The following is a 22,517-nucleotide window of genomic DNA, read 5'->3' on the forward strand; positions in this document are numbered from 1 at the left end:
CAATCACCTTATCCTGTTCATCAACAGACAGTGCACTATGTAGTGGCAGTATGATCCATCTCTTGGTATTGGTAGCATATATCTTAGCTGCCTCTACTACTGACATAATTTCTGACATTCCGCTCAAAAATATAAGTAAGTCACCTCTCTCTTTTTCTGGGAACTAAAAAAACAAAAAATTAAAACAGTAAGCACATGTCCTTCTCTGAATTTAAAAGAAATAACAAAAATAATTTGCATTTCTGCTTATATAAAGATAGATACTAATTTTTTTTACACATAGTAAACAACTACCCGGTAAGTGACACCAAGAAAAAGAAGTTTTAAATAAACAGACAAGCAAAAACATGATCCTGTGAGTTACTGCTACGTCATCCTTGTCTTGCTTTAATTAATAACAACAGAAATACTTTTATTTCAGTGGGTTCCAATTTCATGGATTGAGGAAAAACTGTTTTTATAAATATCTGATTTCTAGTTTTAACACAATTGCATACAAACTTACAGAAAATTTGTATTTTGTTGAGCATTTTTAAAAATTCATTGTTCAAATCAATGAAACCCCCAATAAAAAGTATCCATGAATAATAGCCAATTCACAGTGCCATAATAATATTTCTAAAATTTGTAATACCTTATGATCAATTAGCTGCATGATCTTTAGATAAGGAGAAGGATCTAATCTTTCTGCTTTAGAATCATCTCTCTTTATAGGTTTATATTCCAGTTCTATAGGATATAATCTGCCTGGTACCTTAAATAAAACATACATCTTCTAATTTGTATAGCTAATGTAGGATAGGAGATCAAAACATTTTACATAAATACTTTAATAAGAAAAACAGTATCATGTATACTGTGCATGATTATTAAACATGAAATATTGTCAAAACTATTTTATCCATTGAGTAACTTTTTTCATGGCTCCTTGTACCTACAACTAACTTTGTTACACCAAAATATATGCCACTAGTATGCTTCAAAGGAACTTAAGCTTAATAATTACTTTGTTTTAATTGTGATATTGCATGTCTATATGGAGCTTGCATTTCTGTAAATATTGAGAATGCAATTTTCTATAGGAACTCCTTTTACCGCTAAAACTGTACAACTTTTACTATGAAGTTTTGAAAAAAATCTTATCCTAGAATTGAAAGTTCATATGCACTACAATTTTTTTTAAAGTTCAAAATATAGGGCTGAGCGGTATATTTTCAACGTTTATATGCCCTGAACTTCTGAGAGTTCAAACTAACACTAATTTTCTTTACTCCCCTTACCTGGAATGTAGGGTTACCAACAATATGCACATGTATATGTACTGTTAACCTTCCCAAGGTATGTCTCTGTGAGATGTGACACAGAGAGCATAACTGGGAACCAGTATGTAAACAAAATTAATTTTCTATGAATATTCTAGATCTCCCAAAAGGAGGCATGGTTTGAGAAAAGCTGTATTTACAAAGTGCAACCTGGAAACAACTATGTTACAATTTTCAACAGAATAGGAGCATTGCAAGACCATCAAATTCATTGCGAAATTTACACCTGCAAATAAGAAGATCAAATATACCTTAATTACAGGTGCATCATCAAAATATCCACTAAATAAGTCAATATTAATGGTGGCAGACATGAGAACTAGTTTGAGATCCTCCCTATGTTTCAGTAGGCACTTTATAACACCTAACAGGAAGTCAGTATGTATGTGTCTCTCATGGACTTCATCTATCACTATCACACTGTACTGCTTCAGATGTTGGTCTTCTGACATCTGTCTTAAAAGTAATCCTGAAATACAAATGAAATTCAAGTATGTGTCTTTTAAGCAAATAATTGAGGTAAATTAACTTTCTATGAACTTCAATATCTAGAAATTTGTTTTTGACCCTGAGCTCAGCTGCCACTATATGTAATGCTAAAATTGAAAGAAAAAAAATATTTTGCGACTTGTCGTCCAAAAAATAGATTGTCTTTCGCCAAAGGCGAAAAAAAAAGTTTGCCTTATTAACTTGCAAGTGCACTACTCACAAACCAGGTTTCTCAGCTTATTTTAGTAAAATAGATCCAGATTGACTGCTAAAAGTGAGATTATAATTTCCAAATTAATCGAAACTTGTTGAAGATTGATTATAATTTTATTGAGCAATAGATGACTTAGGGCTTACACGAGAGAGAACGGAAGTTCGTAACTACCAAAGGTCATTCTTTAGAGAATGAATGATCTAAATTTTAGTGTAGGGAGGGAGCTGGCCCAACAGCTTGGGTGGGCGTGTAAGCCCTAAGTCATCTATTGCTCAATAAAATTATAATCAATCTTCAACAAGTTTCGATTAATTTGGAAATTTTATTGAACAATAGATGACTTAGAGGCTTCCACGAGACTTTAGAGTTCTACATTTTAGATCATTCACACCAGGATGTATGTGTAGGCAATTCTGGATACTAATAAAAATTCTAATTTTGTACTATTCTATTATTCCAACTATATATATGTACATGTATATACATTTATAACAAAAACATAATAAATGTTATTATTTGTTTTCCAATAAGCTATCACTTAATGTTTGTGTTTGAATAGGTTTAAAATAAAATTTGTGAAAAGTTTGTGCTGAGCTCCATCCGGCTGTTTTCAGTATATTGTTTAATGGAATCCCATGTGCTGCAGCGCTAGACGATGAAGCTGATCGACAGCTATGTGTCCCATACACTTTTATATCAATTCCTGCTTTTCCTAATAAATGTTTTATCCAACGTGATATTGTACTTTTTGTTACAGTTTTAAAAGGTTTAACACATGAAATGAAAAGGGATTTTTCCTGTCCCCTGAGTTTTGAAGTTCTTTTCAAATATTCTTCCATTGCTACAATAACACATAGTTTATTATCATCATGTCTATTAAATTCCAATGGTCCAATGTGCTTCCCTGGTTTGGATTGTTTAACTAAGTCTACTATGTACACTTTCATGTTGTCATTAGAAATAGTAATATTATTCAGTTTTATCAAATGAACAGTTTGACAGCGTTGCGCACTAAGCAGCATAAGCAATAATGCTAGCTTTTGTGATAGTTGTAATAATGTTAATTCCTCATTTGCAGGTAATGTTTTCAAATAATCTAAAACTATATTTACATCCCATGTTTCTGTATATTTGGGAAGAGACGGTCTAGCATTGAAAATTCCCCTCATATATCGAGTTACTAGTTTATGTTTTCCAATGTCTATCCCACTTGTCACAGAACAAATTGAAGATATTGCTGATTTAGCAGTGTTGATTGCACTGTAACTTAATCCACTATCATAAAGTGATGATAAGAAGGACAGCACAGTGTTTATAGATGGATCAAGTGGATCAGTTTGTCTTTTATTTGAAAAACACATCCATCTTTTGAAATAAGTCCCATATTGTTTCCCTGTGGATTGCCTCCAAGATTGTAAAATGATGTCGGCAGTGAGTGTTGAAAGTCCTTTATTTTCCAAGTTTTCCCGGACAAGATAAAAGCTCCCAGACGGAGGTTTGAAATTGGATGAATTCGTTTCAGATCCTGTGGTAGAAAGAGACTGTTTTTCGACAGGATGTATGATTGTTGACTGATCTGATGTAATAATTGCGGAAACCATATTTGTGTTGGCCAAAGTGGTGCTATCAATACTACTTTGTCTAACTTGTCCTTGATGATTTTCTGAAGCACCTGTCCTATGACACTGAAAGGAGGAAAGATATAATAAAAATTATTATTAGTCCACTTTATAGTAAAAGCGTCAATTGCTATTGCATGTGGGTCTGGCTTATATGAAACATACTGAGTTGTCCTATTATTAAGCCTACTAGCGAATAAATCTATATGCATTGTCCCTACAGTACTCTGTAATTTTTCAAATAATTCTGTTTTTAATGTCCATTCCATGTCGTCATTTAATTTCCTAGATAGTTTATCGGCTTCTATATTTAGCTTTCCAGCTATATGTGCCACACTAATCCATAATTTTCGTTCTAAACACCAGAACCATATTTCTTTTGCTAGAATATGTAATTTTTAATTTTTCCCCCAAAATTTTCGATATAAGAAATAGCTACTGTATTATCTAAGTTCATTCGAATATGCTTTTGTGAAATATTCCCAGCCAATGATTGTAAAGTTAAGAAAGCTGCCTTTAATTCTAAAACATTAATATGCATTTCTCTTTCTTCTGCTGACCAAAACCCTTCTGTTTTCTTCCCAGTGGTTTTATTAATTCCACCCCAGCCAGTTTTACTTGAATCACTGAACATTATAATATCAGGATCATTTTGAATTATTGGTTTGTAACTAGAAGGAAGATTTTTTATCCACCAATTAAATATTGTTTTCACATGAATTGGTAAACAAATACTTCTATCGTAATTCCCATAAAACTTTTTTAACACTTTCTCTTTATATATTTCTAAATCTTTGTAATACAATTGAGCATATATTACACCTGGTTCACTAGCAACCATTTTTCCTATAATTGTAGCAAAACTTCGAATAGTTATTTCCTTCGAATGCAATGCATCAACACATAGATCTTGTAAATTTAAAATCCTTTCTTGTGTCAATCTAACTGTCATATTTTCAGAATTAATTATAAATCCTAAAAAAGTTATTTCTTTAGTTGGTGTAAAGACAGATTTCTTTGGGTGTACTGTAAAGCCTAAACTATCAACTAATTCCACAGTATGTTTTACATTGTTCTGACAGTCTTCATAAGAGCGTGCTATAAGTAAGCTATCGTCTATATAAGGAACATTTATATGACCCATTTTTCTCAAAAAAGAGTATACTGGTTTAAGTAATTTTGTAAAAATTCTTGGACTGGTTGATAATCCTTGTGGTAATACACAAAATTGATAAGCGATATCATTCCACATAAATTTTAAATATTTGCAGTCCTGTTCATGAACTGGTACACTAAAATAACTGTCTTTTAAATCAATCGATGCAAAATGATCATTTTGTTGTATGTTTGTTAAAGCTCGTACCAATGTTTCCATTTTAAAATGAATTTTTGACACACTTTCATTGAAGTTTTTCAAGTTCAAAATCATTCGAATTGTATTGTCTTTCTTAGGGCGAATAAATATATTTGAAAAATATTCCTCTTTTTCTGTTTTCATTACCAGCCTAATAATCCCTTTTTTCAAGAATTTATTAACTTCCATTGTAATCAAATTGTTTTCTTGTTCATTAAAAACAATTGGAGATGGTCTAAAATTTTGTTTTGGGATTTCATCTAGTTCAATTTTGTATCCCTTCACTGCATTTAATATAAAAGCATCACTTGTTAACTTTTCCCAATTTTGTACAAAAAGTTTTAATTTCCCTCCTGTAAAATTGTCTACTGTGTTTATCACTGTTATATTTTCACTTACACTTAACGTTTGTCTTTGTTGTGAAATCCGGCCTTCATCTTCTTGTTCTTGTTGCCCTTCTGTCCATGTACTTGTCCAGAAGTTTTTGCATGCTTTGGCTGAAAATAGGGTGGTTTTTGCCATGGAGGTCCTGGACGTTTCTCCACTCTGCGTTCCTCTAAAAAAGAGTCATTAAAGCTGAGTTTATTTGTCCTCCTGTCTTCTTTTTCAAGGTCTTCCAATTTTGTATCTAAATTGTCCCCGAAAAGGTACTCTGTAACTGGTGTGTCCACCTCTGTTACCCTTCTATATTTACTAGGAATTCCTGGCGTTATTAGCTGTTTGCGTTTTCTATTTGATGTATATATACCATGGGTTAACATTTTAAACATGTCTTTTGTTGTGTTTTTAACCTCATTCATGTCCCCTCCAGATTTCATAACATTTAAAGACTTAACTACCATTAGAAGAGTAGTTGTCATGCATTTTTGCACATTTTGTAGTGCCAAATCTGGATCCCTTTGTTTCTTACTCTTGAACCCTCTCCAAATTTCTTTGTTAACTTTGGGAACCTGAAGGCGTTTACAGTTTTCTGGAACTAAATACTGTTCCTCTAACTTTGTTAGTGTTTCTGTTTTCATTGGCTTATTTATAGCCTGATCTACCAATTTAGCCATCTGATTATCTATACTGTCACCAAATTTCTTAGGCTCTTCGTACATTTTCTCTAGTTCATCTAGAAAAGCTTTATTCTCCGCATCGTCATTTGCGTCAACAATATCATCGATGTTTAACTCATCATCGTCATCGTCGGAAATATCTTCCAGACCATTATCTGACAGATCACTTTGATTGTTATTGTTTATGAGGTTAACCTTGTTGTCAGCTTTGTCCTTTTGCGTATTATTGTTTGTTTTCGTTTTCTGGACATTTTGGTTGGTAACCGCGTCTTGCACGGTAAGCATATTGGCAGCCAAATTGGCAATAATCTCTGTATGGGATTCTATCTGCCGTTTGTTTACATCGGCCATGTTAGATATTTTATCCCACAATGCTTGCATTGTAAGGTCATTTCCGGTTGACCCCTCTATCATTTTCATTAATGATTTAACAAAAAAAACTTTGTTTTTAATATCTCGTAGCTAACACTGCTATAACAACTAGAGGCTCCAAAGAGCCTGTGTCGCTCACCTTGGTCTATGTGAATATTAAACAAAGGAAGCAGATGGATTCATGACAAAATTGTGTTTTGGTGATGGTGATGTGTTTGTAAATCTTACTTTACTAGTCTTGCTGCTTACATTTATCTCTATCTATAATGAACTTGGCCCAGTAGTTTCAGTGGAAAATGTTAATAAAAATTTACAAATTTTATGAAAATTGTTAAAAATTGACTATAAAGGATAATAACTCCTTAGGGGGTCAATTGACAATTTCGGTCATGTTGACTTATTTGTCAATCTTACTTTGCTGAACATAATTGCTGTTTACAGTTTATCTCTATCTATAATAAAATTTAAGATAATAACCAAAAACAGCAAAATTTCCTTAAAATTACCGATTCAGGGGCAGCAACCCAACAATGGGTTGTCAGATTCATCTGAAAATTATAGGGCAGATAGATCTTGATCTGATTAATAATTTTACCCCATGTTGGATTTGCTCTAAAGGCTTTGGTTTTTGAGTTATAAGCCAAAAACTGCATTTTACCCCTATGTTCTATTTTTAGCTGTGGCGGCCATCTTGATTTGATAGTCAGGTCATCGGACACATTTTTAAAACAAGATACCCCAAAGATGATGATTGCCAAGTCTGGATTAATTTGGCCCAGTAGTTTCAGAGGAGAAGATTTTTGTAAAAGATAACTAAGATTTATGAAAAATGGTTAAAAATTGACTATAAAGGGCAATAACTCCTAAACGGGTCAACTGACCATTTCGGTCATGTTGACTTATTTGTAAATCCTACTTTACTAAACATTATTGCTGTTTACAGTTTATCTCTATCTATAATAATATTCAAGATAATAACCAAAAACTGCAAAATTTCCACAAAATTACCAATTCAGGGGCAGCAACCCAACAACGGGTTGACCGATTCATCTGAAAATTTCAGGGCAGATAGATCTTGACCTGATAAACATGTTTACCCCCATGTCAGATTTCCTCTAAATGCATTGGTTTTTGAGTTATAAGCCAAAAACTGCAGTTTACCCCTATGTTCTATTTTTAGCCGTGGCGGCCATCTTGGTTGGTTGACCGGGTCACGCCACACATTTTTTAAACTAGATACCCCAATGATGATTGTGGCCAAGTTTGGTTCAATTCTGCCCAGTAGTTTCAGAGGAGAAGATTTTTGTAAAAGATTACTTTAATTAACGAAAAATGGTTAAAAATTGACTATAAAGGGCAATAACTCCTAAACGGGTCAACTGACCATTTTGGTCATGTTGACTTATTTGTAGATCTTACTTTGCTGAACATTATTGCTGTTTACAGTTTATCTCTAACTATAATAATATTCAAGATAATAACCAAAAACAGCAAAATTTCTTCAAAATTACCAATTCAGGGGCAGCAACCCAACAACGGGTTGACCGATTCATCTGAAAATTTCAGGGCAGATAGATCTTGACCTGATAAACATTTTTACCCCATGTCAGATTTCCTCTAAATGCTTTGGTTTTTGAGTTATAAGCCAAAAACTGCATTTTACCCCTATGTTCTATTTTTAGCCGTGGCGGCCATCTTGGTTGGTTGACCGGGTCACGCCACACATTTTTTAAACTAGATACCCCAATGATGATTGTGGCCAAGTTTGGTTCAATTTGGCCCAGTAGTTTCAGAGGAGAAGATTTTTGTAAAAGTTAACGACGACGGACGACGGACGCCGGACGCCGGACGCCGGACGCCGGACGCCGGACGACGGACGCCGGACGCAAAGTGATGGGAAAAGCTCACTTGGCCCTTCGGGCCAGGTGAGCTAAAAAGGTGCATTTTACGGCTGATCACTTTTTAAGAATGTTCACTGACCTTCTATAGTTAGTATTACCCTGACTTTTGACCAGCTGACCATATTAGTAAATAGTTAGTAAATAGGTGTAAAAAATCTTTTTAAAATTAGTAATTACTGGTAATAACTGGTCTGTTTCAGGAATTACTTGTATTTCCTAAGTGCATCAGGGATTACATGTAATTCTTAAATTTAAATTTTTAGTACTTACATGTAATTCCTAATTTCATCTATTTACTGTAACATATGCATCTTTTAATCTATCACCAATAATGGATTACTAAACATTTATCTACAAAGCATGCAATCCTCTTTCCAGTGAATTTCTTATTGTCCATGATATATCATTTTTTGTCAATTTATAAAAATCTGACTTCCAAGGTTAAGGTTCAAGCTAAAAACTCTGTTAAGTGTCAGAACAACTCAAACAATTGTTGGCAGTTGAAAGTTGTTTCAATTATGTAGTTGATTTCATGTTTTCAGATGAACCATATCCTCGGGTGAAATTACAACTCTTTTGAAAATAAATGTGTTTTTTAGAGAAGAGATGGGTGAAACATTCACAGCACTTATTTTGTTTTCAATAAAATATTCAATTAGTAATTTCTATACTGTGCTAATCCAGATTTTATTCATGTGCGTTTTATTTTATAATACATGTACTATAACATACCTTCTGTAAGGAATAAAATTTTAGTAGATCTCGTCTTTGTCTTCTCAAATCTAACCTGATAGATAAGAAATGTAGTCTGTTATTTTTTCTGCTTCTGACAAAATTTATTCTGAAGTCTACATTTCAATGATTATATGAATGTAGACAGATTCTTAATTTTGGTTTAATTCTTATTAAAACTTTGTTTACACTTTAAAAATAATCTACCAAAATAAAAAACCTGCATTTTGGTGATGACACTATTTAAAGTAATGTTGTTTGTCATATTCAATTGAATAGGGGAAAAAACATATATTTGATGCTTCTTTCTGTATATTTTTGCCTTTGGTTAGTCCTTTTGTACATAAATCACTATTTATTCAGTTATTTTTGATTGTTTTATATAAGCCATTTCATGGTCTTCGATATCTAGCTATGTGGTATTAGTTTTGCTCATTGTTGTAGACCATTTAAAGACCTATAGTTGCTAACTTAAATGTTATTTGGTCTCTTAGCAATGATACCACATCTTCTTATTACTATATCATACATCAACCATAAATAAGTTGACTTACTTGATAAGCCACGTCTTCTTATTACTATATCATACATCGACCATAAATAAGTTGACTTACTTGATAAGCCACATCTTCTTATTACTATATCATACATCGACCATAAATAAGTTGACTTACTTGATAAGCCACGTCTTCTTATTACTATATCATACATCGACCATAAATAAGTTGACTTACTTGATAGGCCACATCTTCTTATTACTATATCATACATGGACCATAAATAAGTTGACTTACTTGATAAGCCACGTCTTCTTATTACTATATCATACATCGACCATAAATAAGTTGACTTACTTGATAAGCCACGTCTTCTTATTACTATATCATACATCGACCATAAATAAGTTGACTTACTTGATAAGCCACGTCTTCTTATTTCTATATCATACATCAACCATAAATAAGTTGACTTACTTGATAGGCCACATCTTCTTATTACTATATCATAGATCAACCATAAATAAGTTGACATACTTGATAAGCCACATCTTCTTATTTCTATATCATAGATCTACCATAAATAAGTTGACTTACTTGATATGCCACGTCTTCTTATTACTATATCATACATCGACCATAAATAAGTTGACTTACTTGATAAGCCACATCTTCTTATTACTATATCATAGATCTACCATAAATAAGTTGACTTACTTGATAAGCCACGTCTTCTTATTTCTATATCATAGATCTACCATAAATAAGTTGACTTACTTGATATGCCACGTCTTCTTATTACTATATCATACATCGACCATAAATAAGTTGACTTACTTGATAAGCCACATCTTCTTATTACTATATCATACATCGACCATAAATAAGTTGACTTACTTGATAAGCCACGTCTTCTTATTACTATATCATACATCGACCATAAATAAGTTGACTTACTTGATAAGCCACATCTTCTTATTTCTATATCATAGATCTACCATAAATAAGTTGACTTACTTGATATGCCACGTCTTCTTATTACTATATCATACATCGACCATAAATAAGTTGACTTACTTGATATGCCACATCTTCTTATTACTATATCATACATCAACCATAAATAAGTTGACTTACTTGATAAGCCACATCTTCTTATTTCTATATCATAGATCTACCATAAATAAGTTGACTTACTTGATATGCCACGTCTTCTTATTACTATATCATACATCGACCATAAATAAGTTGACTTACTTGATAAGCCACATCTTCTTATTACTATATCATACATCGACCATAAATAAGTTGACTTACTTGATAAGCCACGTCTTCTTATTACTATATCATACATCGACCATAAATAAGTTGACTTACTTGATATGCCACGTCTTCTTATTACTATATCATACATCAACCATAAATAAGTTGACTTACTTGATAAGCCACATCTTCTTATTTCTATATCATAGATCTACCATAAATAAGTTGACTTACTTGATATGCCACGTCTTCTTATTACTATATCATACATCGACCATAAATAAGTTGACTTACTTGATAAGCCACATCTTCTTATTTCTATATCATACATCGACCATAAATAAGTTGACTTACTTGATAAGCCACACCTTTTTATTACTATATCATACATCGACCATAAATAAGTTGACTTACTTGATAGGCCACATCTTCTTATTACTATATCATACATCGACCATAAATAAGTTGACTTACTTGATAAGCCACATCTTCTTATTACTATATCATAGATCTACCATAAATAAGTTGACTTACTTGATAGGCCACATCTTCTTATTTCTATATCATACATGGACCATAAATAAGTTGACTTACTTGATAAGCCACATCTTCTTATTACTATATCATAGATCAACCATAAATAAGTTGACTTACTTGATAAGCCACATCTTCTTATTTCTATATCATACATGGACCATAAATAAGTTGACATACTTGATAAGCCACATCTTCTTATTACTATATCATAGATCAACCATAAATAAGTTGACTTACTTGATAAGCCACATCTTCTTATTACTATATCATAGATCAACCATAAATAAGTTGACATACTTGATAAGCCACATCTTCTTATTACTATATCATAGATCAACCATAAATAAGTTGACTTACTTGATAAGCCACATCTTCTTATTACTATATCATAGATCAACCATAAATAAGTTGACTTACTTGATAAGCCACATCTTCTTATTACTATATCATAGATCTATCATAAATAAGTTGACTTACTTGATAGGCCATATCTTCTTATTACTATATCATACATGGACCATAAATAAGTTGACTTACTTGATAGGCCACATCTTCTTATTACTATATCATAGATCAACCATAAATAAGTTGACTTACTTGATAAGCCACATCTTCTTATTACTATATCATAGATCAACCATAAATAAGTTGACTTACTTGATAGGCCACATCTTCTTATTACTATATCATAGATCAACCATAAATAAGTTGACTTACTTGATAGGCCACATCTTCTTATTTCTATATCATACATGGACCATAAATAAGTTGACTTACTTGATAGGCCATATCTTCTTATTACTATATCATAGATCAACCATAAATAAGTTGACTTACTTGATAAGCCACATCTTCTTATTTCTATATCATACATGGACCATAAATAAGTTGACATACTTGATAAGCCACATCTTCTTATTACTATATCATACATGGACCATAAATAAGTTGACTTACTTGATAAGCCACATCTTCTTATTACTATATCATACATGGACCATAAATAAGTTGACTTACTTGATAGGCCACATCTTCTTATTACTATATCATAGATCAACCATAAATAAGTTGACTTACTTGATAGGCCATATCTTCTTATTTCTATATCATAGATCAACCATAAATAAGTTGACTTACTTGATAAGCCACATCTTCTTATTTCTATATCATACATGGACCATAAATAAGTTGACATACTTGATAAGCCACATCTTCTTATTACTATATCATACATGGACCATAAATAAGTTGACTTACTTGATAGGCCACATCTTCTTATTACTATATCATAGATCAACCATAAATAAGTTGACATACTTGATAAGCCACATCTTCTTATTTCTATATCATAGATCAACCATAAATAAGTTGACTTACTTGATAAGCCACATCTTCTTATTACTATATCATACATGGACCATAAATAAGTTGACATACTTGATAAGCCACATCTTCTTATTACTATATCATACATGGACCATAAATAAGTTGACTTACTTGATAGGCCACATCTTCTTATTACTATATCATAGATCTACCATAAATAAGTTGACTTACTTGATAAGCCACATCTTCTTATTACTATATCATACATGGACCATAAATAAGTTGACATACTTGATAAGCCACATCTTCTTATTACTATATCATACATGGACCATAAATAAGTTGACTTACTTGATAGGCCACATCTTCTTATTACTATATCATAGATCTACCATAAATAAGTTGACTTACTTGATAGGCCACATCTTCTTATTACTATATCATAGATCTACCATAAATAAGTTGACTTACTTGATAGGCCATATCTTCTTATTACTATATCATAGATCAACCATAAATAAGTTGACTTACTTGATAAGCCACATCTTCTTATTACTATATCATAGATGGACCATAAATAAGTTGACATACTTGATAAGCCACATCTTCTTATTACTATATCATAGATCAACCATAAATAAGTTGACATACTTGATAAGCCACATCTTCTTATTTCGATATCATAGATCAACCATAAATAAGTTGACATACTTGATAAGCCACATCTTCTTATTACTATATCATAGATCTACCATAAATAAGTTGACTTACTTGATAGGCCACATCTTCTTATTTCTATATCATACATGGACCATAAATAAGTTGACTTACTTGATAAGCCACATCTTCTTATTACTATATCATAGATCAACCATAAATAAGTTGACTTACTTGATAGGCCATATCTTCTTATTACTATATCATAGATCAACCATAAATAAGTTGACTTACTTGATAAGCCACATCTTCTTATTACTATATCATACATGGACCATAAATAAGTTGACTTACTTGATAGGCCACATCTTCTTATTACTATATCATAGATCAACCATAAATAAGTTGACTTACTTGATAAGCCACGTCTTCTTATTACTATATCATACATCAACCATAAATAAGTTGACTTACTTGATAAGCCACATCTTCTTATTACTATATCATAGATCTACCATAAATAAGTTGACTTACTTGATAAGCCACATCTTCTTATTACTATATCATACATCAACCATAAATAAGTTGACTTACTTGATAGGCCACATCTTCTTATTACTATATCATAGATCAACCATAAATAAGTTGACTTACTTGATAAGCCACATCTTCTTATTACTATATCATAGATCAACCATAAATAAGTTGACTTACTTGATAAGCCACGTCTTCTTATTACTATATCATACATCAACCATAAATAAGTTGACTTACTTGATAGGCCACATCTTCTTATTACTATATCATAGATCTACCATAAATAAGTTGACTTACTTGATAAGCCACATCTTCTTATTACTATATCATAGATCAACCATAAATAAGTTGACTTACTTGATAAGCCACGTCTTCTTATTACTATATCATACATCAACCATAAATAAGTTGACTTACTTGATAAGCCACATCTTCTTATTACTATATCATAGATCTACCATAAATAAGTTGACTTACTTGATAGGCCATATCTTCTTATTACTATATCATACATGGACCATAAATAAGTTGACTTACTTGATATGCCACGTCTTCTTATTACTATATCATACATCAACCATAAATAAGTTGACTTACTTGATATGCCACGTCTTCTTATTACTATATCATAGATCAACCATAAATAAGTTGACTTACTTGATAGGCCACATCTTCTTATTTCTATATCATACATGGACCATAAATAAGTTGACTTACTTGATAAGCCACATCTTCTTATTACTATATCATAGATCAACCATAAATAAGTTGACTTACTTGATAGGCCACATCTTCTTATTTCTATATCATACATGGACCATAAATAAGTTGACTTACTTGATAGGCCACATCTTCTTATTTCTATATCATACATGGACCATAAATAAGTTGACTTACTTGATAAGCCACATCTTCTTATTACTATATCATAGATCAACCATAAATAAGTTGACTTACTTGATAGGCCACATCTTCTTATTTCTATATCATACATGGACCATAAATAAGTTGACTTACTTGATAGGCCATATCTTCTTATTACTATATCATAGATCAACCATAAATAAGTTGACATACTTGATAAGCCACATCTTCTTATTACTATATCATACATGGACCATAAATAAGTTGACATACTTGATAAGCCACATCTTCTTATTACTATATCATACATGGACCATAAATAAGTTGACTTACTTGATAGGCCACATCTTCTTATTACTATATCATAGATCAACCATAAATAAGTTGACATACTTGATAAGCCACATCTTCTTATTTCTATATCATAGATCTACCATAAATAAGTTGACTTACTTGATAGGCCACATCTTCTTATTACTATATCATACATCAACCATAACTAAGTTGACTTACTTGATAGGCCACATCTGATCCATATTCATTTAAAGTTTCATATCCCACCCTCTTAGACAGAGATATACATGCTATCCTTCTAGGCTGTGTACAGGCTATCTTGGTAAATCCTGCTTCTAATAAATACTGGGGAGTCTGAAAATGTTGTGAGAAATATACTATACTTATTGTCTGGAATGAATAATAGAAGGAAATAATGTAAAAAACAAAATAGTTGAACTATTTACCTAAAATTACCCAAATGAGGAATCCTTGTTCCAAAGCATTAGTTCTTTGTAAAAAGTAAATGTTTTTAATAAAACAAAAAATAATTTTTTAAGTAAAACTTAGTACTCACTGTGAAGTCAGAGCGTAATGTCAGAGGTAATTTTAATGAAATTTTATTAAATTTTCTCTAGATACTACCTAGTATACATGTCTTGGGTGAAACATATGCGTATCATTATAGAAATGTTGGTTCTGTTGCTTGCATGCAATGAATTTCAATATCTAGAAAAATGTGCCAAAAAACATATATAACCTAACCTCTTGACATGCCATTTGAATTATTAAACTTTATTTAGTTATACATCTCAAAATGAACGGTGAATGAAAAATAGCCAGTGCACACTAATTTTCACTTCTTGTCATACAAAACTTTCAAATAACACACAAAAGCTTGCTGACAATATTAAAAAGTTCATATACCAATAAAACAGTAAGACAATATAACATCGAACTTTGTCATCAAAGATTGACTTAATGGACTTTGTGTATAACAAAATACAAATATATGGGATGTTTATATTTAACTAACCTGTGTAGATTTTCCACAGCCCGTATCCCCAGCGACGACAACCACCTGATGTCTTTGTACCATGCCTTGGATCATCTGTTTGTACTGGAAGATCGGTAGGTTTTCTTGGTCTGTCTTTATTTTCTTCAGTTTGGCAAACTTAAAACCAAATATAAAAACATCATTTTAAATAAAATAAGAACTTTAATTAATTGTATATTCTAATGTGGGAATAGATAATAAACAGCTGTGCCACTAGCCCATGATATACCTTTCATCTTTTGAGTGAAATTTTATGCAATAATCATAAATAGTTTCTGACATACGTTTCAACATGTAAACAAAAATCTTTTTTTTTACAAAAAAATAATTAGCTCTAAAATAGTTTTTTTAATCACCACCAAAAAATATACAGATCTTTAGATTAATATAGTTAAAATGTGTGTAAAGATTTAAGCAATAATCATTAAAGATTTTTAAGATACCATGTGATAAGTTACCGTACCCTTTTTTTGAGAAAAAAATCAATAACTCAAAAATAAAATTTTGAATCATCACCTAAAAGTATACAGATATTAAGATTAATAAAAACTAAATCGTCTTTGAGATATATGGTGTGACATGTTTAATCAAAGAGCTGAATAGCTCTGAGGGGAAAGACGGCCCTTGTTTCTATTTGATTTTGTTTTTGGAAAAGGGGGGGGGGGGTATCTTTTGATAGTTTTCATATGAAGAATGAAAAAGAGAACAGCTAGAACATGTAGAAAGGTTGACAATATTGAAATCAATTGTTGTTTATGTAATTTCATTTCCTTAGTTTAGGATTCAATTTGGACCAATGGAAGAGATCTGCATCTTCTAAATCTAAACATTTGATTAAAGTTGATAGCTAATTATCTATAACTCAACTGAATTCTGTCATTTCACAACAACTACAATTTTTTGGAAATCTTGATTGTGTACCACTGAACTGCAGGCTAGGGCCATTTTCCATTTTTTGTGATAGTACTCTTGGATCTGTAAGTTTTTTCTTTAGAAAGTGTGGACAGAAAAATCTATTCAGTTTTAAATTTCCATTGTTAAAGTTCCGAGTTACAACTCTCATCACAGGGAAACAGGTACTAATAAAAAAAAACAATATGAGTGATGTAAACTGTGTGAAGCTTGTTTCCAAATCCTAATTTTGAAATATTTGTAAATAATAAATATGTTTAAACTACAAAATGCATTTTTTTTTTTACCATTACAATGATTATGTAGGTACACAAAAATTTTGTTTTAATAGAAGACTACTAATCCAAAGAAATGTCACATTTGAAGTGTTTTAATACATTAACTTTTATTTTAGTGGATAATTACTCATCAATTGAGGTGATCCTGAATTGGAGGAAGATTCTCAGAATTTTTACAGAAAAAAGTGGTCTCACTAATTAGCGACAAGAAGAATATTTTTTTCTTGTCGCTAGAGTCTTCTTGACGCTTCTTGTCGCTTCTTGGCGCTTTTTGTCTCTAATTAGTGAGACCCGAAAAAAGTAATAAAATTGTTCCTTTCCCCTGTCTCATGTAAACCAACGATCTTTATTTATTTTGAAAGTTGTTGACCTACAAATTAAAGTATTGCATGTTGATGTTTAAATCATCTACAGTAAACAATATTATGTTTAGATTTAACAAATACAAATTTGTAATTAGTGCACGATCTCTAAGAATGATTTAAATAACCAGTGAACTGGCGAAGGATATCCCTGCTTCTTCCAAGAATGACGTCACTATAAAATACAATGTAGTTTGGATATATTTAGAATATCTCGTCATACTAATTTTTCCGGATTGTAAAATAAACGTAAATAGTGTAAAGGAGAGTTCAAGATACGATAATTTCGTGAGAAACAGAAGGGAAATGTGTAAAAAAGTGTTTAAAGTCAAACTATTCATTTCTGGGTCTCCTTTTTCTTCTATCTAAGTAAGATTTGTTGGGGGTTTCCCACACTATAACATGTATAAAAACAAAATGAATGATGTGAGGGAGTGTCACTCTGGTCAACCCCATAGGGGATTGACGGCTTGAAGCCATCTTTCCCCAAAAACACACCATTGTTTTAGTTAAAAAGTCCTACAATAATAAAAAGTTTAAATCTTATTTTCACCAAAAAGTATACAGATCGTTTGATTATCATAAGAAACAATTATATTAAGTTTCATGAAATTTTGATAAGTGGTTCTCAAGTTACAGTGCAACATTTTGATGCTGGACGGATGGACAGACAGACAAAATTTTGACAGGCGTATAAAAATTATATTGATAAAGGTTCAAACTTGTAGATTCAGATGCAATTTTACACTTAAGGAGGCTCGAGGGTACAAACCTTCCTGAAAAAATTTAAACATTTTTTTTCATCATAAATTCTATTTATTACTTTATTAGTTGTTACTTTATCATATGGCACAAAAAACATCCAAAAAAATCATTTCCATTTGGACCCAGATGACTTTTAAAATTTGTATATCATTGAAAAAGCTCCAAATTATCTCCCTTTGGTGCAAAAATGCCAATTGTTTTAAATCATCGGTGACCTATATTTTCATCAATATTTTCAAATCAGCTGTACTTTAACTAAACTTTTGGAAAATTTGAGCAATCTCTGTAATTTAGTTCTTTTTTTATTTCGATATTACCTCTACACATGCATTTCTCCCATTAGTTCAACAGAAAAAAAGTACTTTTACAAAAGGTATGCTTCTTTGAAGGCAGATTGTGAGCTTAAATGAACAATAATCCAATTTTATTTTTTTTAATTTCTATTAAGTACATTGTATATGATAAAAATTCATTTATATAAAAATATAGCAAAATCTTATACTAATTTTTTTTTATTTATACCTGCAAGCCCCTTAACATGGTAAAATTCATATATGTTTATTTTATGCTGATACTGATGGATTATGGTGACATTTCAGCATAGAAATTATTCAATATGTGATCTTATTCTTTGATGAATAGTTGTCGTCTCATTTGTAAAAAAATCATACCTTTTGTTTTTGAAGGAAATCCACATAATGGATCAAGATATTTCTGAACTGTTTCACTCTGTGTTTTGTCAGGTCTCTAGAAACATCAGCATCTGTTTCAAGAGAAATTTAAAAAAATGTTTAAATTCTGTAAAACACTTGTAAATTTATAGTCTTACAATAGTTATAGGAATCAATAATTATTTTAAAATTGAGACCATTTCTACACTTTTATATTAACATGTTTATTAAGAGTAAAACTTGCACAGAACAGGAAATGAATAATTTTCTTCAGGAAGTTAATCAGTATAAACTGGCTAATTGACAGAAGAAACAAGAATGTGTCCACAGTACACAGATGCCCCACTCGCACTATCATTTTCTATGTTTAATGGACGGTGAAATTGGAATAAATTCTCTAATTTTTCTAGTACAATGATCTGCAGCATTTAAAAGCTAGTTCTTTGTATGCAAAACAGTCTGAAATCGTTAAAAACAAATAAGCAAAATTATGTAATGATTACCAACCTACAAGTCTTCCCTTCTTTAAGAAATCCTCCACATTTTTACTCTTGATATTAAAACTAATTCTGTATCTGTTGTCATAGTGTTGAGGAAGATCAAGATCCCCAGTTGATTCGGTTGTCTTATGGTGTTTTTCTACTAAAAGAAAATCAAACACACATATTACCAAAAAAAAATAAAAAAACAAAAGACTTTATTAACAGAGAATTTGACATTTTTGAACTGCAAAAAAATATTTACTTTCAAAGACAGTCAAAGATTTGTATTATCGCATCAAGAAATACTTTAAACATTGGGGATATATATACATGTATCAAAGGTATAAATTTAATATATCATTCAACTTGATAGCTCCTAAAAGTGACCTAAATATTTGATTTAGCTTGGACCTTTCAGTCAAATCAAGACATGTTCTAGTGCTGTAGCTGTACTTAACAATATTTATAGTGAAGTTTTCAAATATTACTTACAAAAAATGTAATCATTTTGATGAATATCATATTTAGATTTCAAACATTCTATACAACATGTACAAACAAATTCTAATATTTATAATGAAACTTATTAACTTTGATTTTTATAATGAAGTTCTCCCATATTACTTTCTAATTTTATATTTAATTCTTTTTTCATATACAATGAAGATTTCATACATTACTTGCAAATATTGATACCCAAAGTGAAGCTTTCCTGTATATTTATACTCTAGATATCTGATGATACTTACTTATTCCTTGTTTGTCTTTCTCTCTGTCATACTTTTTCCTCTGGAACTGTTGATATTTCAACAAAAATGACCAAAAGTCATCATATGCCTTTGATGGTCTGTATTATACAAAAAAAAAATTTAATCAAAATTGTAAATTATTTCTATATAATTTTCTGAAGATAAAAATTTAACTTGTCTTCATTTAAAGCCCTTTCACACAACTAAAAGTTAATATTTTCACTATCGTCATGTAAACAATATGAACCATGTAACTAAATTAAAAAAAAAATCAATTTAGACTTTTATCCTTTTAATGTTAACTTTTAACTAAAATATTGGACTGTATATTACCGATAATGGCCATAAGAAAAATAATTTTCCCTTAAGAACACCAAACATTTCTCTTGTATGGAAAACTTATATTTGTTATTCTGGCAGATAGCTGAAAACTGTTCTTAAATATATCAGGAGCATGTTATTTAGGGATGCTGTCTGTAATATTTGTTTTTCATTTATCATGTTTATTATTTTGTCATCGGACAAGAAGTTTGTTTTCTAGTTCGCATTGTTTTATATTTTGTAATGCGTGTACAAATGTAATGTCAGGCTTTCATAGCCAACTATAAGGTAGGAGTTTTGCTCATTGTTGAATACTTCAATGTGTTCTGTAGCTGTTTAAATCCACATAGTTTGGACTTTGATGGATAGATTTCTCATTGACAATCATACCACATCTCCTTCTTTCTATATTTCATAATACATGTAAATGGTATTTGTGTTATTATAACCTGAACATGTAAATTATGTATTTAAAATTGTAATGTACATACTTTTTAATAAATTCATCATCTCTGAAAAATATTCTGTTAAGGTCTGATCTGTATTGATGAAAATCAAATGTAAAGTCTCTGTCCTCTTCTCTGTCTTCCTCATGGTCTGATTCAACAACATGTTTCTCTTTAGTACCAAACTCCATTTCATTCAAAGTTTCTGGATGATCATGATTTGAGTTGCTTTCTTTTCTTCTTTGCAGATAATTTAAATCTTTCTTTTCATCTAATTCTCTCCTTCTTACTCTCTGATCAGATTTCTCAGGTGATTGATCTGTTGATGATAAACGAGACTTATGAGTCCTTGAGTCATATTCCCCTTTTCTTGATCTTTTATTGTCCTGGTCTTTAATTTCACCATGCAGTCTGTCCTTGTCATGCCTTCTGTAGGAATAGGAATTTTTATCATGTTTATACTCACACAGTTTTATACTTCTCTCTAAATCTTTGTCTTCTTGTTCAGTAGATAATGCCTTTTTATCAACTTCTCTATCGCTAGTATAGTTTGATTTTTGACTCTTTTGTCTTTCATCTTCTTTCTTTTCTCTGTGGTAATCTTTTCTTTTCTTTTTATAGACAGACCATGACTCTTCACCATCAGAATGATCTCTGCTGTGATGTCTCTTATGTTTTTTATGCTTATGTTTATGATCTTTCCCCATCTCTGTAAATGCAGTATAATTGTGGTTATTTTTGAATATTGAAGATGGATTAAAAAACAAATAATCATTCAACCAGAAGTAAAGATATAAACTGAATTATGTTTTATAAATTAATAAGGCTATTTACAGATGATAAGAAAGTCAATTAGAAATTAGAATTAAAATTGATTGTATTGTCAACGTATATTTGTTCCACCTAACAGAAGTTCCAGTGGAAACTTTATTATAAACAATGTCATAATACCTGTACCTGTCGGAACAAATATTCTATACTATTTATTCCGTAAGGAACATCTACTGTAATATTTATTCCTGTGGAAATAATATTCCAGAATAGTTTTTCCATTTGGAACTTATATTATGAAGGAACTTCTATTCCGTGACAATTTTTTGTATAATTGTAAAACAAAATAAATACTAATATTTATGAATTTAGCTAAATATTTTTTCATCATTTTGTTGTAAACATGCAAAAAAGCAATATGTTTTTATGATTTTAAAAGGAAGGAAGGGTTTCAGAATCAAATTAAAATAGCCTTGCAATCAGTCTCACTAATAAGCAACAAAAAGAATTTTAGCTACAAGAAGCATCAAGAACACTATTTAGCAACAGGAAAACAAATTTAGCAACAAGAAATATAAAAGTCAATATCTACAGTAGTTAAGCATCACAAATGTTTGAAACATAAATCTGTGCTTTATTTTGTTTGTGATACATGTATGTATTACACAAATATTACGTTTTCCATTTC

The 22,517-nt window shown here is 30.9% G+C and overlaps 2 protein-coding genes across 5 annotated transcripts in view; both read right to left on the reverse strand.

Annotated features, from left to right (window-relative positions):
* The window catches only part of LOC134715121 (probable ATP-dependent RNA helicase DHX34), a 45,877-nt gene that overhangs the window by 21,558 nt on the left and 1,802 nt on the right, over positions 1-22,517 (reverse strand). For all 4 annotated transcript variants that reach the window (XM_063577052.1, XM_063577053.1, XM_063577049.1 and 1 more), the window contains exons 2-11: positions 21,104-21,767; positions 20,292-20,389; positions 19,568-19,699; positions 19,061-19,152; positions 16,052-16,189; positions 15,256-15,390; positions 9,062-9,116; positions 1,574-1,791; positions 635-754; positions 8-163 (exon numbers count right to left, since the gene is read on the reverse strand). In XM_063577052.1, the coding sequence (XP_063433122.1) occupies positions 8-163; positions 635-754; positions 1,574-1,791; positions 9,062-9,116; positions 15,256-15,390; positions 16,052-16,189; positions 19,061-19,152; positions 19,568-19,699; positions 20,292-20,389; positions 21,104-21,765 (1,806 nt within the window). In that variant the 5' untranslated portion in view covers positions 21,766-21,767. The remainder of the gene's footprint in view (positions 1-7; positions 164-634; positions 755-1,573; positions 1,792-9,061; positions 9,117-15,255; positions 15,391-16,051; positions 16,190-19,060; positions 19,153-19,567; positions 19,700-20,291; positions 20,390-21,103; positions 21,768-22,517) is intronic.
* Positions 3,521-6,453, reverse strand: LOC134715120 (MATH and LRR domain-containing protein PFE0570w-like). The gene is made up of 2 exons (XM_063577048.1): positions 5,398-6,453; positions 3,521-3,710 (listed from the first exon to the last, which is right to left on the reverse strand). Exon 1 carries the CDS (start codon positions 6,435-6,437, stop codon positions 5,400-5,402), a length of 1,038 nt encoding a protein of 345 aa, XP_063433118.1. The 5' UTR covers positions 6,438-6,453; the 3' UTR covers positions 3,521-3,710; positions 5,398-5,399.

This window comes from Mytilus trossulus, chromosome 4, assembly GCF_036588685.1.
Source record: "Mytilus trossulus isolate FHL-02 chromosome 4, PNRI_Mtr1.1.1.hap1, whole genome shotgun sequence".
Classification (NCBI taxonomy): domain Eukaryota; kingdom Metazoa; phylum Mollusca; class Bivalvia; order Mytilida; family Mytilidae; genus Mytilus; species Mytilus trossulus.

What these genes read in the sequence shown, in the direction of transcription:
- LOC134715120 (XM_063577048.1), bottom strand. Translation starts at nt 6,437, where the DNA reads ATGCAAGCATTGTGGGATAAAATATCTAACATGGCCGATGTAAACAAA.